We start from the raw sequence: 17,617 nt of genomic DNA on the forward strand, positions 1-17,617 counted from the left end.
TAAACTGATAACCATACATCATGTAAAATGCAATGTATTCATCCAACTTTATAAGTCCCCATAGTATTTATCACTCCCAATGATGTTCAAGTTCAAATCCATAGTCCAAGGTCTTTTAACTGAGCCATAATACCAAAAACTTCCTCCCAAAGCCCATAATGGCACAGAGTAAACATTCACACTGCAAAGATGGCATTGGGCATAGTAAAGAAATATTCAATCATTATAAGACTTAAAATAATAAAGGCACATATGAAACTCTGTAGCTCCAAGTCCAACAACTCTAGTCAGTGACAAATCTCCAAGTTCGATAATTCTAACCAGCAACAAGTCTCTGGAGTTCCAATTCCACCCCTCTAGCTAGGCTACTCACAGTCCTGGAAAACTTCACCTGAGGCTGGCAGCTTTCCTATAAGCCATCTCACATTCCTGGCATCTCCACTGGGTCTCCACTGCAACCCACGGTTTATCCTCATGGCTTCATCCGGTCTCCATGCAGGCAATGCAGCAGACCTGCTTCACACTTCTCATGGCCATTTCCAAAACACAAGACCGTGTTGCAAATTCAATGACCTCTTTCCTGCATTTCTTATATTCCACAATACCAGGTAGGGTGCCAATTTGTTAATCAAGGGGGAATAAAGCAGACTTTGAAGAACAGGACACTTCTTGAGCACTCAGACCCCTCCAAAAGAGTCTACATTCTTCCTGTTGCCCCAGTGCAGGTCAGCTGGCCCAATCCCAAAGGTTGTAATTTCTCATATAATTGTAGCTAAACAGGCAGAAATTTCAGCCCAAAGATTTCATTTCTGTGCCATATCCCTCTGTCCACACCAATGCAACCCAGCACAACATCTCAGGACATGGGCATAACAGCAAGTTTCCCCACACAAATTGCTTCTAGCCCAGTCCAGACTCAGCTCTCTCTCACCCTCACAAGCTAAACCTCACAGTCCATAGTTCTTACTGCTTTCAGGCCTTTAAACTCTGACCAGAATAGTCCACCAAGCTGTACTTACAGCACTATAAGGCATCTCTTAGGTCAAGGTTTCAAATCCTCCCACATTTCCTCTTGAAAATCAGCTCCAAAAGGCCAAAGCCACACACAGTCAGGTGTCTAGCAGCAACCCCACTCCTGGTACCACTTTACTGTTGCAGTCAGGTACACATTGCTGGCAAAAATCACCCTACTAGAACAGCTTGTGGGAAAAAGGATTTATTTTGGCTTATAGACTCGAGGGGAAGCTCCAGGATGGAAGGGAAAAATGATGCCATAAGCAGAGGATGGACATCACCCCCTGGCCAACATCAGGTGTGGACAACAGGAATAGGAGAGTGAGCCAAACATTGACAAGGGGAAACTGGCTTTAACACCCATAAGCCTGCCCCCAACAATACACTGTCTCCAGAAGGCTTTAATTTACAAATCTCCATCAGCTGTGAACCTAGCCTTCAGAACAGCTAAGTTTATGGGGGGACACCTGAATTCAACAACCACGGTGTGTGTGTGTTTGTGTGTGTGCTCATGCACACACACTTGTGTATGGATGTGTTGGGGGCTCTCAAAATGGACCTTTGGGTGCTTCCTAGCTGGACACTGCTATGGTATGCTTATTGAGTTTCCACAACCAATTCATTTCTTTTATTTCCTTCTTCCTGGGAAGTGAACTTAGCATCTTTGTTCAGGCCTCAACCAGGAGAAGGGTTTATTTCCAGGATCCTTCTCTGAGACTTGAAAAAAAAACCCCACATTTCCCACCTATCTCAGCACGTATGATCAAGAATCCTGGGTTTGGGGGCTGGAGAGATGGCTTAGCAGTTAAGCGCTTGCCTGTGAAACCAAAGGACCCCGGTTTGAGGCTCGATTCCCCAGGACCCACGTAAGCCAGATGCACAAGGGGGTACATGCATTTGGAGTTCGTTTGCAGTGGCTGGAGGCCCTGGCGCGCCCATTCTCTCTTGCTTTGCCTTTCTCTCTCTCTGCCTGTCACTCTCAAATAAATAAATAAAAAAATTTCAAAAAAAAAAAAAAAAAGAATCCTGGGTTTGGCCACGTTTCCTGGACAGCGAGCAGTTGACAAGGCTCTGAGGTTTGCACAGTGACAATGTCTCAGATTAATTATATGCCACCATGTGCTTGATGCTCTTCCTTCCCCACCTACCTGATGTTATTTTCACCTCCAGCCACTTTTTCAGGCATTCTTGGTGCACAAATCGCAGGCTTCCCACACAGCCACAAGGCTCCAGAAGGGGGTTAGTCGGGGAACCCCCGGCTATCTGACAGATGCGACACAAGTCTCCCTCCTCCTCAGAGTCCTCTTCTTTCAAGAGACTAAATGGAAAACAAGACCTCATGACCATTCCATCCCATGATTACCACTTCCCAGGGGGCCCGTGGGGGAGTGGAAGAGGAGCAATCCCCCCATGCCTTGCCTGGGAGGGCTTCGGGTGCTCACCCCCTGCTACCTCTGGCCCAAATATGAAGATTGCTCCAGAGGAGGCTGTGGGTGATCAGTGCACACGTGCTTTGTGGTCACTCGTACATGTGAGTACACAGGAAGGCCCAGAGCAGGTACCACAAACTGACAGGTGAGAGATGGGGTGGGGTCAGGCATGTGGCTCAGTGGCAGAATGCTTGCCTTGCATGTAGGAGGCCCTAAATTCAATTCCCAGCAATGCAAAGAAAGGAGTTGGAAAAGTGCAGGAGAAGCCTATAGTAAGGCCTGAGATCCCCTCTCCCTGCCTTAGCCACTCTGAGGGAGGTGGCCACGGGGTATGGTATAATGGGTTGCTCACAGGGTTCGTGATCAGAGCTCCTGGGTTGGAAGCCTGCTTCTGAGGCTTTCAGTCAAGTGACCTAAAGACAAATTCCTTGAGGGGCTGAGGAGATGGACCAGAGACCACCAAGTTTGATTCCCCAGAACCCATGGGCTAGAGAGATGGCTTAGTGGTTAAGCGCTTGCCTGTGAAGCCTAAGGACCCTGGTTCAAAGCTTGACTCCCCAGGACCCATGTTAGCCAGATGCACAAGGGGCGCACGTGTCTGGAGTTTGTCTATAGTGGCTAGAGGCCCTGGTGTGCCCATTCTCTCTATATCTGCCTCTTTCTCTCTGTCTGTCACTCTCAAATAAATAAATAAAAACAAACAAAAATAATTGAAAAAAATGTTGGACATACAGGGCGTGGTGGCACACGTCTTTAATCCCAGCACTCGGGAGGCAGAGGTAGGAGGATCACCATGAGTTCAAGGCCACCCTGAGACTACATAGTGAATTCCACGTCAGCCTGGGCTAGTGAGACCCTACCTCAAAAAAACTAACTAAATAAATAAATAAAAACGTTGGACATGGAAATGCACACCTGTAACCTCAGTCTGCAGGGTGGGGAGACTAGAGAGTCACTGAGGCTCACTGATGGACAGCAGCTCGGAGTGAAGGGAAGACAACTTCCCCCTTCTCAGTGGGAGAAATACGCAGATGAGCCGTAAGGGAAGGAAAGCCTGACAGTCTCTTCTGGCCTTTGCACGCACGTGTACAGAGCACACACATCCACACACAGTGCATACAGCGCTTACACACACACTTCACCATATCATCTATTTACCCCTAACCGCCCACTTAGGGAGGAGAACTGGAGACGAAATAAGACATACAGTTAGAGAGCTCTGTAGTTAACCACTCATTCCTTCCTTCACGAAACAATGGAGATGACCCGTCGCGTGTGGGAACCAAGAGGATTTAGGAAAAGGGAGCAGGGAAAGACGTGAGCTGCCCTCAGAAGAAGTTAATAATTCAGGGAGTGGGGCATCTTCTCATGAAGATTCCACAGGGTGATGGCTACTGCTTTGTAAGAAAAACGATCAGAAGGATTTCTGCAACGGGGCATGGTGCCACACGCCTATGATCCCTGCATTCAGTAGGTGGAAGGAGAAGGATTCTGAGCTCAAGGCTGGCCTTCGCTATATCATGAGTTCCAGGCCAATCTGGGTTATATAGAGAAGATCCTGCTTCAAAAAACCAACTACAAGCCAGGCATGGTGGAGAAGGCCTTTAATTCCAGCACTTGGGAGGCAGAAGTACAGGGATCGCCATGAGTTCAAGGCCACCCTGAGACTACATAGTGAATACCAGGTCAGCTGGGTTAGAGTGAGACCTTACCTTGAAAAAAAAAATACTTTTTTAAGAAAGGTAATCAAGGATTTCCTATAACAAAGATTTTTTAAAATTTATAAATCTATAACAAAAATAAAAGTGTGCCATTGATACAGTATTTCAGGCAGATTAACAGAACAGAAGTGAAAAACCCATAAACAGACTGGTAGGGATAGACTATGCCAAAGTAGGCATTTGAAATTAGCCAGGAAACAATAGGACAACTATGAGACAACTGGTTATTAAAAAGAGAGAGAGAGAGAGAGAGAAGCACATTAGAACTCTTTCTCATACTATATACCAAAATATAGTACATATAATTTAAGCATAGCTACCAAGTATTAGGTGCTAACTGGGACTAGGAACTCTTATAAATATGAGGTAAGTATTTAAAACCTCATTTAACTTTTACTGTTCTTTGTTTCCACAAAAAAAAAAAAAAAAAAAGACTGCCAGAAATGAACTTTTCCCAAAACAGATAGCAAATAGTTGGTAGAATTAGACATCCAATCTAGAGAAACCAGGCAGCAAAGCCCATGTTTCTAACCTCTGTGATGTATAAAATGAGAATAAAAAGCACTAGAAGAAAATAATTATGGACACTTGAAAGGGTATTGAGTTTTCCTTAAAATTCTTTTTTGTTTTATGTTTATTTATTTATTTGAAAGTGACAGACAGAGAAAGAGGCAGAGAGAGAAAGAGAGAGAATGGGCATGCCAGGGCCTCCAGCCACTACAAATGAACTCCAGATATGTGCGCCCCCTTGTGCATCTGGCTAACGTGGGTCCTGGGGAATCAAGCCTCGAACCAGGGTCCTTAGGCTTCACAGGCAAGTGCTTAACAGCTAAGCCATTTCTCCAGCCTGGGTATTGAGTTTTATTAAGCATCCACCAAATGCAAAAGCCAATGGGGAAACATACCAGATTTGGTTACAAGTAACATTAAAATTCCACATGTCAAAAACATCCTGTACACAAAATATAAAGGAAATAAAATGAGAAAGATAAAAAAGTTCTGGATATTTAGCAGAGGAATATTATTATTTTTATTTTTATTTATTTATTTGATAGAGAGAAAGAGAGAGAGTAAGAGTGAGCACGCTAGGGCCTGTAGCTACTGCAAATGAACTCCAGATGCATGCGCCACCTTGTGCACCTGGCTTACGTGGGTCCTGGGGAATTGAACCTGGGTCCTTTGGCTTTGCAGGCAAGCACCTTAATCACTAAACCATTTCTCTAGCCCTAGTGGTTTTATATAAAGATATTTACATAGTCTAGTTGATATAAACAATTCTGCCCAATAGAAAATTGTTAAAGGACACAATCACATAATGACATGAAAAAATGCAAATTTACAATTAAACATGGAAAGAGTTCAACATCACTAAAATAAGCATAAAATTTTCAAATTAAACTGATCAGAATTTTTGGCTAATCTTTGACATACATAAAATCTCTGAAATTGGCAAGGGTATAGGGAAGAAAAATGGTTATAAAATGGTGGTGAGATAACAAAATTGTAGAATTTTCTTCCTTCTTACCTCCCTGCTTTCCTTTCTCTGTTTCTTTTATTCTTGCATGTCTGTGTAGGTACACAGCACATGAGCTTATGTGTGTGTGTTGAGGCCACAGGACAACATTGAATGTTGTTCCTTAGATAGACATCTATTTCTTTTTGAATATTTTATTTTTATTTATTTATTTGAGAGAAAGAGGGAGAGAGAGAATGGGCATGCTAGCACCTCTAGCCACTGCAAATGAACTCCAGACGCATGTGCCACCTTGTGCATCTGGTTGATGTGGGTCCTGGGGATTCAAACCTGGTCCTTTGGCTTTGTAGGCAAGTGCCTTAACTGCTAAGTCATCTCTCTAGCCCCATCTATTTCTTTTTTTTTTTTTTTTTGGTTTTTTGAGGTAGGGTCTCACTCTGGCTCAGGCTGACCTGGAATTCACTATGTAGTCTCAGGATGGCCTTGAACTCTCGGTGATCCTCCTACCTCTGCCTCCCGAGTGCTGGGATTAAAGGCGTGCGCCACCACACCCGGCTCCCATCTATTTCTTTTTGAAACAGCATCTCGCATTGGCCTGGAGCACACCAGTTAGACTACACCAGTGGCCAGTGGACCTCAGGTCTCCTCCTGTCTCCACCTCCCCAGAGCTGGGATTCCAGGTGTGTCCCACCCTGCTTGGTAGTGGGGCACTTCACCATCTGACCTACCTCACCAGCCCCTGTAGAACTTCTTTAGAAAGCAATCTGACAATCCACATTATGACCCTTTGATCAACAGGTGTGTGTTTAGTAAGTTATTCAAGGTAAGTAACTGTAGATATGCTAGAAACAGGAGACTGATCAAATAACAACAAATGGGCTGGAGAGATTGCTCAGTGGTTAAAGGTGCTTACTTGAAAAGCTTGACATCATGGGTTCAATTCCTCCATACCCATGTAAAATCAGATGCAGAAAGTGGTGCATGTGACTGGAGTTTGTTTGCAGTGGCTAGAGGCCCTAGCACATCATTGTTTCTTTCTATCTGCCTTTTTCTTTCTGTCTGTGTCCAATAAATAAATTAATTAAATATTTAAAAAATAACAAGTGTATTTAATATAAAATAAGCCATCCTTAAAAATTGAAAAAATTTTTTCAAGGTAGGGTTTCACTGTAGCTCAGGCTGACCTGGAATTCACTATGTAGTCTCAGGGTGGTCTCGAACTCAGTGATCCTCCTACCTCTGCCTCCTGAGTGCTGGGATTAAAGGCATGTGCCACCATGCCCAGCATGTGGCGATTTTTTTTTTTTTAAAGCATCAAAATAGAGTGTTTGAAAGGAAAGGAACTATTATTCACAATTAAAGTTATTTTCTATAGAGCAAAACCAAAACAATCTATAGACAAAAATATTGCAAATAATAAGAGGGTTTAGTAAACATACAGAGAAAGTAAAGATCACAGTCAATTGCATTTCTATATGTGAGATATAAGAGTTAGGACTTAAAATATTGTTCCAATAGCAAACAAAAGAAAATAAAAGAATCCAGAGACAAATCGAAGGGCTTTTATTAAAAAAAAAAGCCATAAAACTGCATAAAAGAAGACACAAGAGGAGAAGTCTAGCATGTTTATCAAAGAATCAATACCTCCAAGTTGTCAACACTGCTGAAATAGCCTGTAGATTCAATGTAATTCCCTTTAAAAAATTGCAGCAAGCAGACTCTTAGGTACGCAGTCGAGGGTTCTTTAAAGAGCAGGGTGGGGAAGAGGCTTTGCTCCGTCGCTGTTCAGACCCGTTCAAGGCTGCAAGGCGGTGCTGGAGCAAGGTGAGCAGAATGGAAAGCCCTGACAGGCTTATTTTGGTCAGTGTCTGCAGGCATAAGGGAGCGCAGATCCGTTGGGACAATCCTAGGACAATTGCATGATTATAAGGGGTACCCCCCAAAATAATAAAAACGTGCCACATGTCTATGGGCCATATCAACATACACTTATAGGGCTTAAATTCCAAGAATCCATTTTCAGATCCTTAAGCCAAGATTAGGGAACAGAAAACACTTGTCATAAATATAACAGAATTCTGACACTTAGTGTCCGATTTCATAGCTTTGAAATGTCCCAAAATCACCTCAAAAGAAAGGGGAGATCAAAGAAAAGAATAAATTGAAAAAGGATCTTGTTTCTTTCTCTCATGCATGAGAAAGAACATATAAAAATGGAGGCGGTGGTTACTCCAGTTCCACCCTTCCAAGAACTGAGGTAACTATGGTAACTGGGACCTGTCTTTTAGTTTTTGGAAGGTTCAAATTCTAGAGCTCTTGGTTAGATTTGCGGTAAGTCCCAAGAGGGAGAGCTGTGAACTTCAAGAGCTGAATGGCTTATTCTCTGAGGAGATAGCAACCTTTTTGTGGAAAAAAAAAAAAAAAAAAGGAAACCTGCTTCTTAATTGCTGGAGGAAAGAGCTAGCCCTGTTTATCTGCCAGAAACCCATATATCTGTAAACTTACTGTTCTTAGAGTTATGGTATTCAAGGAAAAATCACTTTGGGAATACTGAAGAAACTGAGTAGGATTACCCAACCTTTTTTTGTACCTACATTATCTATCTATCTAGCTACATATCTATCTTCTATCTTCTATCTTCTATCTCTATCTTCTATCTCTATCTATCTATCTATCTATCTATCTATCTACCTACCTACCTACCTGACACCTATCTATTGCACGTGTGTGTGCGTGTGTGGTTGCCAAGATCTCTTGCTGCTGCAAATCGATGCCCACCCGGCTTACATGGATGGCTGGGGAATTGAACCTGGGCTGGCAAGCTTTGCAAGCAAGCACCTTTAATTGTTGAGCTATCTCCCAACCCCGCATATGTGAACTAAAAAAAAAAATTATTTACTTATTTAGAGAGAGAGAGAGAGAGAGAGAAAGAGAGAGATAGGGAGTGAGTGTACCAGGGCCTCCTACTTGTACAAATGAAGTACAGATGCACGAGCCACCTTGTGCGTCTGGATATGAAGGCACTGGGGGATGAAGCCCAGGCTGTCAGGCTTTGCAAGCAAGTGCCACTAACACTGAGCCATTGCTCTATCCCACATAAGTGTACTTAAAAATATTTTAATTAATCAATTTGTAAACAGAGAGATAGAAGAGGGAAAGACATAGAGAATGGGCACATCAGGGCTTCCAGTCACTGCAAACAAACTCCGGACGCATGGGGCAGTTTGTGCATCTGGTTTTATGTGGGTACTGGGAAATTGAACCCAGGTCATTAGGCTCTGTAGGCAGAGCTTAAGCACTGAGCCATCTCTCCCCAGCCCTACGTATGTGTATTTATTTTCTTTTTATTTATTTATTTGACAGAAAAAGAGGGACAGAGAGAGAGAGAATGGGCACACCAGGGCCTCCAGCCACTGCAAATGAACTCCAGATGGGTGTGCTCCCTTGTGCATCTGGCTAATGTGGGTCCTCGGGAATCGAACCAGGGTCCTTTGGCTTTGCAGGCAAAGGCCTTAACTGCTAAGCCATCCTTCCAGCCCACATATGTGTATTTTTAAGGAAACCAAAATGGGGACAGTTTTCTAAAAATAAGCAATCTCATTAAAAGGTTAAGGAAGATCCTATCTCTGATTTAGAATCCCCATGTTTCTCTAAAGAAAGCATGCTTAGTTCAGCACTGGAAAAAATGGGGAAAATACCTATGATTACAAAAATCCCTCACCTAATGACTATTATGGGGTTAATCAATTCCTTTATTATTATTATTATTTTTAATGTTAGAGAGAGAGAATATCAGCATGCCAGGGCCCCAGCCACTGTAAATGAACCCCAGACACTTGCACCGCCAAGTGGTTATGTGTGACCTTGCACTTGCCTCTTCTTTGTGTGTCTGGCTTATGTGGGATCTGGAGAGTTGAACATGGGTCCTTAGGCTTCGCAAGCAGGCGCCTTAACGGCTAAGCCATCTCTCCAGCCTCTACTCAACTGCTTTCTAATAAGATGTGACACCTGATTCACAGAAGGAAATTCATAACTGGTGGAAACCAAGCCAAAAACCCTTGGATGGAGAACTCATAGACCCTGAGAGGGAAGTTAGTAATGTTGTTTGGTTAAAAGGATATGCTATGTACATCCAACTACCTTCTAAATATTTGTGTTTATGCCCATGGATAAGGGCTATTCTCAGCTTTGATCAGAAAAGCTTTTTTTTTTTTTTTCTTTTGTTTTGTTTTTTCGAGGTAGGGTCTCACTTTAACTCAGACTGACCAGGAATTCATTATGTAGTCTCAAGGTGGCCTTGAACTCACAGTGCTCCTCCTACCTCTGCTGGGATTAAAGGTGTGTGCCACCACACCTGGCTTTTTTTTTTTTTTTTTTGCAGTGGGTGGTGACTGCTGGGGAGACTCGAAACTCATCAAAACGCTGAGAGTAAGTGACTGTTGAGTGCTCAGCACTTGCTGACACATCTCTAGCACCTCCCCTAATGCTCAGGGAACAGTCCAGAGGCAGGGCAGAAAGAGCACAGGAGGCAGAGGACGGGACCGGGTGTGCCGTAGAGCGCCGGGTTCCACGGATGACGTAGCTGGTGTGCCCGGGGTCTCAGAGCGTGTGCTTACCCGCATTAGACCCGCACCAGGCTGGGCCCATCAGCCTTCCCTCACGGATGGTGGAAGGGATTACGAGGCCCTCCCCTCCCTGGGGAGTACCTGGCAGTTAGTGGTTGCTGGGGGAGGGGGAAGACACTGTTTTCAGGGTGAACCACTGGCAAATCACCGATGTTCCAGTAACTCATCTCTAAACCATGCTCAGCAAGCAATCCTAATTAAACTTAATTAGTTAAGCTAAACACATTAAAGTGGGGCTAGTTTGGAAGAGGAAAAGTAATTCAGCGGGAGAGGACTGGGGCAAGAGTAGGTAGTGGGGCGAATATGATCAAAATATATCCTATGCATGTGTAAAAGGGTCAATGAATTCAAAAAATGTATTTAAAAAATTCCTCACCTTTCTTGCAATTTTTTGAGTTTCTCGGGGTCTGCCTTGATCTTTGTGGCCCCCTTTTCATTCACGGAACCAGAGACTGTCCTGCTGATGTCACTGTCATTTTGATTGGGGAAACCAGCTACTGCAAAGACAGTAAAAGGTATGCTTTCTTGCAGGGAACCAGGCACATACAGGTGGCCTGGTAAGTTTCTTCTTGGAGAAGAGCTAGAAGAATTCAAGGCTAAGCTGCCTTGAGGATTTGGTAAGAGGCCTTCTGCATTTAAGGGAGCCCCTTGAGATCGGCCATGGGAAGTCGTGTCCTCTGCTTCCCTGATCACAGCTTCTTGTGCCCCGTGTGCTGGAAAAGAACTGTGGTTTCCATCACTGGCAAAGGAGTTCCTACTCCTAATAGGTGAGAGTGGCCGGCGAGCGTTGAACCTCGAGTTTTCCTCTGAGTCTGAGCTGGGGGCGGATACTGACACCATCGGCAAGCCCGCTGGGCCTCCATCGGCCATAGCCGAATGCACGAATGATCCAGGCGTGGTGTGAGATGAATTGATAGATCTTGGAGCTGTTGGTCTATGAGAAAGTATGTGGTCGAAAGAATTTCTAGAACCACTTAAGTAATTTTGCCATTCTCTGTCATAATCATGATCACTAGGCCCATCTTCCATGGAAGCACAGTCACCAGATGCATCTTCAGCATTAAAGTCCTTCTCTGACCTGGGCTCAGATTTGGCCTCCTCTGAGTGACGGGTCTTTCTCTTAGTTTCACGGTCTCTGCCGTCACTCTCTTCAGAACGCTCCCCCATACCAGGCAGCCTGGGGTCTTGGAGAATCCTTTGCCCGGCTGAAGGCCGCTTTGTCACTGGGCCCACTGCATTGCTTGTTCTTAACGAGCCATGATTAGACTCGCTTCTTCTTGAAGAATTACCTCCACAATTTTCAGCATTTTTATCCAGAGTTTTATTTTTGGCCAGAGTGGCTGATGTGCCAAGAAATCGACTTCTTTTATGATCAGAGGGAGAACGGGGCGAGTGCATGCCGACCATCAGACGTTCTTCTTCGATGTGGGTCTCCTCTTCGGTGTCATAATTTTCTGACCCAGGGTTTAGTGATAATGCAGAATAAAAGTCCTCATCACGGAACCTAAAAGGTACCCTTCTTGGCCTTTCCATGCTGGTGGGTAAGGGTGCCGGCCCCAGTGACTCCCTCGGCACTTGAGGACCCCGCGCGGCCTGGCCTGGGGGCGCGTGGGGCTTGTACCGGGAACAAGCACTTGGGTCTCTTTTCCTGGCTCGCTCAGGGAGCTTCCCAGCAGCCCTCATTAGCTGTGAGGGTGAGTCTGATGCATTCCTTCTCTCTCGAGTTGGCCTCTTTAGCTTAATCTCACCTGCATGCATCAGGTCTTCCTGTTGAGCGACTGGATCTGCATTGAGAAGAGACAAATTCATCATTCTGTTCACAGCGCCCATGGATACAAGCCCCCTCCCTCCAGCTCGGGAATCCATTCAAGGCTGCAGGCAGGCTGTGGAGAGGAGAATGTGCCCAAGTGGGGGAGGTGCCAGAGGAGGAGTGCCACTCTTCACTGCTCGGGCCCCTGTGGTGCCCCAACCTGTGAGTTCTCACACGCGTGGGCCCGAGGCTGCAGCACTCAGGCTGGGTGGGGGATGAGATAACCCCACGGCTGCAGATCCCTTCTGCAGGGCCTCGAGAGCCCTGGTCCAGTGCCAGGCCTGTCCAGCTGAGGATGGAGAAACCGCTCACTAAATGCTGGTTTTCTTACTGTAGTTACTGAAAAGGAAAACCAGCACTCTGGGAATGGCTTCTGTGAAAACCACTAGTCCTTTCCCATCCAAATTCAGCCCACATGCGTTTATGACGTCGCTGCTTCACACCCAGCTTTGCAACAAGCCCCAGTAAAAGTCTGTTGTACAGGTTGGAAGGAAGGCTCTACAAGCTTGTATCCAGGTTGCACTGATGGCTGTTGGTCATGCTATCCATTTAGTGCAAATAAAAATTACAAATCTTGACGGGCATGGTGGCACACACCTTTAATCCCATCCCTTGGGAGGCAGAGGTAGGAGGATCACCATGAGTTCAAGGCCAGCCCGAGACTACATAGTGAATTCCAGGTCAGCCTGGGCTAGAGTGAGACTCTACGTCGAAACAAACAAACAGAAACAAACAGGGACTGGAGAGATGGGTTAGCGGTTAAGGCAATTGCTGTGATGCCTAAGAACTCCTGTTCAAATCTGCAGGTCGCATGTAGAAGGTCCTGGCACACCCATCCTCTTTCTCTCTTTCTGCCTCTTCCTCTCTCTCCCTCTCAAAACAAATTTAAGACGAGCGTGGTGGTGCATGCCTTTTAATCCCAGCACTCTGGAGACAGAGGTAGGAGGATCGCCATGAGTTCAATGCCACCCTGAGACTATGTAGTGAATTCCAGGTTAGCCTGGGCTAGAGTGAGACCCTACTTCAAAACAACAACAAAAATTAAAAAACATAAAAACATCATGACTCTCTTAGGAAATCATGACCTCCCCTTTGTCATTGGCCCTCTAGTAAACGTAAAACCTCTGGCCATCTTAGAATCCCCATCCTCCCCATCTTCTGATTGAAATACACAAGGAGATGTCAGAGGCAGTGAAGTGCCCAGTTAGCTGGAGCTTCCATGGGGGAGATCACTCGCTGAAAGCTTGCTTTGTAGCCAGGCGTGGTGGCGCACGCCTTTAATCCCAGCACTTGGAAGGCAGAGGTAGGAGGATCACCGTGAGTTCGAAGCCAGCCTGGGACTCCATAGTGAATTCCGGGTCAGCCTGGGCTAGAGTGAGACCCTACCTCGAAAAAAAAAACAAAACCCCCCACCAAAAAAAAAAAAACAAAAAAACTTGCTCTGTTCAAATGGCGCGTAAGCACCGCTTGCCGGGCGCTCACCCTGACTGGTGGCAGCCGCAGCAGCCACACCACACCCGCAAGCCCTGCGGCCCTGGAAGACGGGTTCCAAACCCCACGCTCCAAGGGAGGGGTACCAAGCTCCGGGGAGGTCACGTAACTTGCCCAAGATCATATTTCTACTAGAGTGATGGAGTGAACATTTGAACCCGAGCCGGCTTGATGCCAGGGTTTGTGTCCTTAACCGCTGCCCTGTGTCAGGCCTTCAAGGACTGGCTGGACTCCCAATTGCCTTGTGGAACCCGGGCGGACAGACTCCATCGTGATGTGTGTGTGGCGAAGGCGTTTTCGTCCTGTGTGGGGACAAGATGGGAAGCGCTTCTCTGACTCCTCTTTAGCTCCCTGCTGACCGGGGGCCAACCCCCCGTTACCCTCTCTGCGAGTCTGTGGACATGATGGGGCTTGTCCTTATCGCTTGGTTTTTAAAGTGATCTGCCTGCTGAGCGGACAGGACATAACTGGTCTGGAAGGTTCTTGATAACAGCTCTGCTGGGTAAACGCAAATCCTCTGAGCAGCCGGCTCAGCTGAGGCCAAGTCAATACTGACTCACTTTAATTAAGGTGCCACACAGGGGAGCCCCAGCTCAACTCTCTAATGTCCTAATGCTCTCTAAGCTTCTTTTATTGTGAGCTGCGTGGGACACTCATCAGCTCTTCCAGAACTCGGTTAAACTCTCCTACCAGGCCTCTCGTGGGGCATAAAAGCCCTAGAGAGATGTGTGGACAATTCGAGGAATGCTTTGAGCATATGGCTGCTCATGAACAGGAGTGGAGTGGACCTTGGGTGCCCATCCCACTGGGCACTGGGTGGATTGATGTTTTGGGAAACTAATGTTTCTATGATATAGCCAACTAAAATCTGTTTTTTAAAATATTTTACTTTTATTTATGTATTTATCTTACAGAGAAGGGAGGGGGGGGGGCGGGTGGAGAGGGAGACTGGGAGAGAATGGGCGCACCAAAGCCTCCAGTTACTGCAAATAAACTCTAGATGTGTGCACCCCTTTGTGCATCTGGCTAATGTGGGTCCCGGGGAATCGAACCTGGGTCCTTTGGCTTTGCAGGCAAATGCCTTGACTGCTAAGCCATCCCTCCAGCCTTGTTTTTTTTTTTAAGTTAAAAAAAAGTTGGACTGGAGATGGCTTGGTGGTTAAGAGCGCTTTCTGCTTAGGCATGAGGGCCTCTCAGGGCAGAGACTGTTAAATTCGACTCCCCAGAAAGAACCCATGTAAATGGTGGACACGGCCATGCACGTGTATAATCCTGGTCTGTAGAGGGTAGAGACCAGAGGATCGCTGGGGCTCGCTCAGGGACAGTAGCTTCAGGTCAAAGGAGAGACACTGGCTCCAGGAACTATGGATGACAGCTGGCGCTGTCCTCTGGCTCTGTAGGCATGAGCACGGGGCCAGTGTGTCTGCACGCGCACACACGTCTATACCACATATCACACTCCACACGCCCGCCAAGAAAAAAGTGACACACAGTCAAAGTGTCGCATCTGGCTGTCTTCTCAACTTGTTGTTTGCTTTTGGTCTTTCGAGGTAGGGTCTCACTCTGGCCCAGGCTGACCTGGAATTCATTATCTAGTCTTAGGGTGGCCTTGAGCTCACAGCGATCCCCCTACCTCCGCCTCCTGACTGCTGGGATTAAAGACGTGCGCCACCACGCCCGGCTGTCATCCCATTTTGAATTAGTGGAGAACCCCGCAAATCAGCTATAGCTGGGGTAGGGGGAAGTTGAGACCTCGGTCTTGTCTCTGAACACATCTATCCTGTAAGAAGGTTAGGAGCATCCCCCCTCTCCCCCCCCCCCCGCTCCCTCTTAGGCAATTTTAGCTCAGGCTTCTGACAGGGGAGATGAAAGCCTCAGTGCGGAGGTTTCTGAAAAGCTGAAACTGGAAGCTCAACAGGAGCCATGAGCTCACCTCATGGAGGCCGCGGAGCTGTCACGGTGTGACATGGGCCTCTGGGGTAGAAGTCCCGGTCCTGAGTGGCGCTGAGGCTGCTCTGCCCCCTGAGACCCACCAGGGAGTGCATTTTCACCTCTCCTTGTCACCACAGCTGTCTTTCTCTTTAAATAGTGGTATTGAATTTAAAATTCAATCAGAGCTTTATGTGAGTGTGCGTGTGTGTTTTCCCTAAAGGTGTCAGACTGTGCCATTCTATATTTATGCTATTTTAACCCCATTGTGTGTGTGTGTGTGTGTGTCTGTCTGTCTGTCTGTCTGTCAAAGAGGGAGCAGACAACAGTAGCTCTGGGCTGGGAATAAATACTCAACTGGTATGCCAAGGGTATGCTATTCATAGCTCAGGCCCAGCAGATGCTGTATTCTTTTCTGAGGCCCTTACTGGACTCCAACTGTAGATGTGGTGCCTGCCTCCTCCATGAGGTCTAGGTGCCCTGAAATGAGACTGGATGGAGTATCTGTCTGCTCTAAGACTATGTCTTTGGTCTGGACTTCCTTGTGAGCTTGACCAGTAGTGCCTGACACTCAATACTCATATATTTTTTATTTTGTTCTTTTGGTTATAAACTAGGTCCACTACCATTAGGAAAAAAAAATTGGAAAGTATAGGAAAAGATGAAATGGCCTAAGTCTTCCCATAACTAAAAGCTCAGATGGCCATTGCTCATGTTCTAAACTTCAAGGATGAGATAGAAAACCCCAGATTAATCTGGACATGGTGGTGCATATCTTTAATCTCAGCACTTGGGAAACAGAGGTAGGAGGATCACTGAGAGTTTGAAGCCACCTTGAGATTACATAGTAAACTCCAGATCAGCCTGGGCTAGAGCAAGACCCTACATCAAAAAAAGCAATAAAAAAAAGTTTTGGGGCTGGAGGAATGGCTTAGTGGTTAAGGCACTTGCCTGCAAAGCCTAAGGACCCAGGTTCAGTTCCTTAGTACCCACGTAAGCCAGATGTACAAGGTGGTATATGCGTCTGGAGCTTGTTTGCAGTGGTTAGAGGCCCTGGTGTGCCCATTCTCTCTCTCTCTCTCTCTGCCTCTTTTTCTCTCTTAAATAAACAGGAACCCATGCTATTCTGTCCCTGCACCAGTGCTTTGGCTCAGCATGTGAGGTGTAAGTACGTGTGCTGTGGTTTACCACAGGCCTCCATAACCTTGGTTACCTGTCTCGCCCACAATTCCCACCCCTTCCCAGAAGACATCTGAACTTACAACCCTCCACTAGAGCCATTTGAAAGCAGCAAAAGTGGGACCTGTCTGTATGAACAAGCACGCATTCTGCTTTTCTAAACATTTCATTGTAATTATTTATTTATTTATTTTGTACTTATTCACAAGGAGCGAGCGAGCGAGCGAGAATGAATGAATAGGTGTGCCAGAGCCTCTAGCTACTGCAAATGCACGCCGCACACACGCACTACTTTGTGCATCTGGCTTCACGTGGGTGCTGAAGAATGGGACCTGGGCTCTTACACTTTGTAGGCAAGCGCCTTGCTTGCTGTGCCATCTCTTTGGCCCATTAGTTATTGTTTTAAACATTTTATTTTTATTTATTTGAGAGCAACAGATCTAGAGAGAAAGGCAGAGAGAGAGAGAGAGAATGGGTGCATGCCAGGGCCACCAGCCACTGCAAACGAACTTCAGATGCCTGCGCCCCCTTGTGCATCTGGTTAATGTAGGTCCTGGGGAATCGAGCCTCGAAACAGGGTCTTAGGCTTCACAGGCAAGCGCTTAACTGCTAAACCATCTTCCCAGACCTTAATGGTTCAGCAGTTAAGTGTGCTTCCCACAGAAGCACAAGGGCCCAAGAGGTACTGAGAGGCCCAAGTTTAAATCTCCAAATATACTTTAGTTTTTTCTTTTTCTTTTTTGTTGTTTGTTTTTTGAGGTAGGCTCTCACTCCAGCCCAGGCTGACCTGGAATTCACTATGTATTCTCAGGCAGGCCTTGAATTCATGGTGGTCCTTCTACCTCTGCCTCCTGAGTGCTGGGATTAAAGGCGTGTGCCACCACGCCCGGACTCAAACCCACTTTAAACAGCTGGACTTGGCTATGCATGCCTCTAACTCCAGT

General features: G+C 46.1%; 1 protein-coding gene across 1 annotated transcript in view; it reads right to left on the reverse strand.

Annotated features, from left to right (window-relative positions):
- Positions 1-17,617, reverse strand: part of Marchf10 (membrane associated ring-CH-type finger 10) — a 123,559-nt gene that overhangs the window by 28,909 nt on the left and 77,033 nt on the right. Inside the window, exons 6-7 of the mRNA XM_045159072.1 lie at positions 10,641-12,048; positions 2,163-2,332 (exon numbers count right to left, since the gene is read on the reverse strand). Coding sequence (XP_045015007.1) covers positions 2,163-2,332; positions 10,641-12,048 — 1,578 coding nt within the window. The remainder of the gene's footprint in view (positions 1-2,162; positions 2,333-10,640; positions 12,049-17,617) is intronic.

The sequence above is a fragment of the Jaculus jaculus genome, chromosome 9, assembly GCF_020740685.1.
Source record: "Jaculus jaculus isolate mJacJac1 chromosome 9, mJacJac1.mat.Y.cur, whole genome shotgun sequence".
Classification (NCBI taxonomy): Eukaryota; Metazoa; Chordata; class Mammalia; order Rodentia; family Dipodidae; genus Jaculus; species Jaculus jaculus.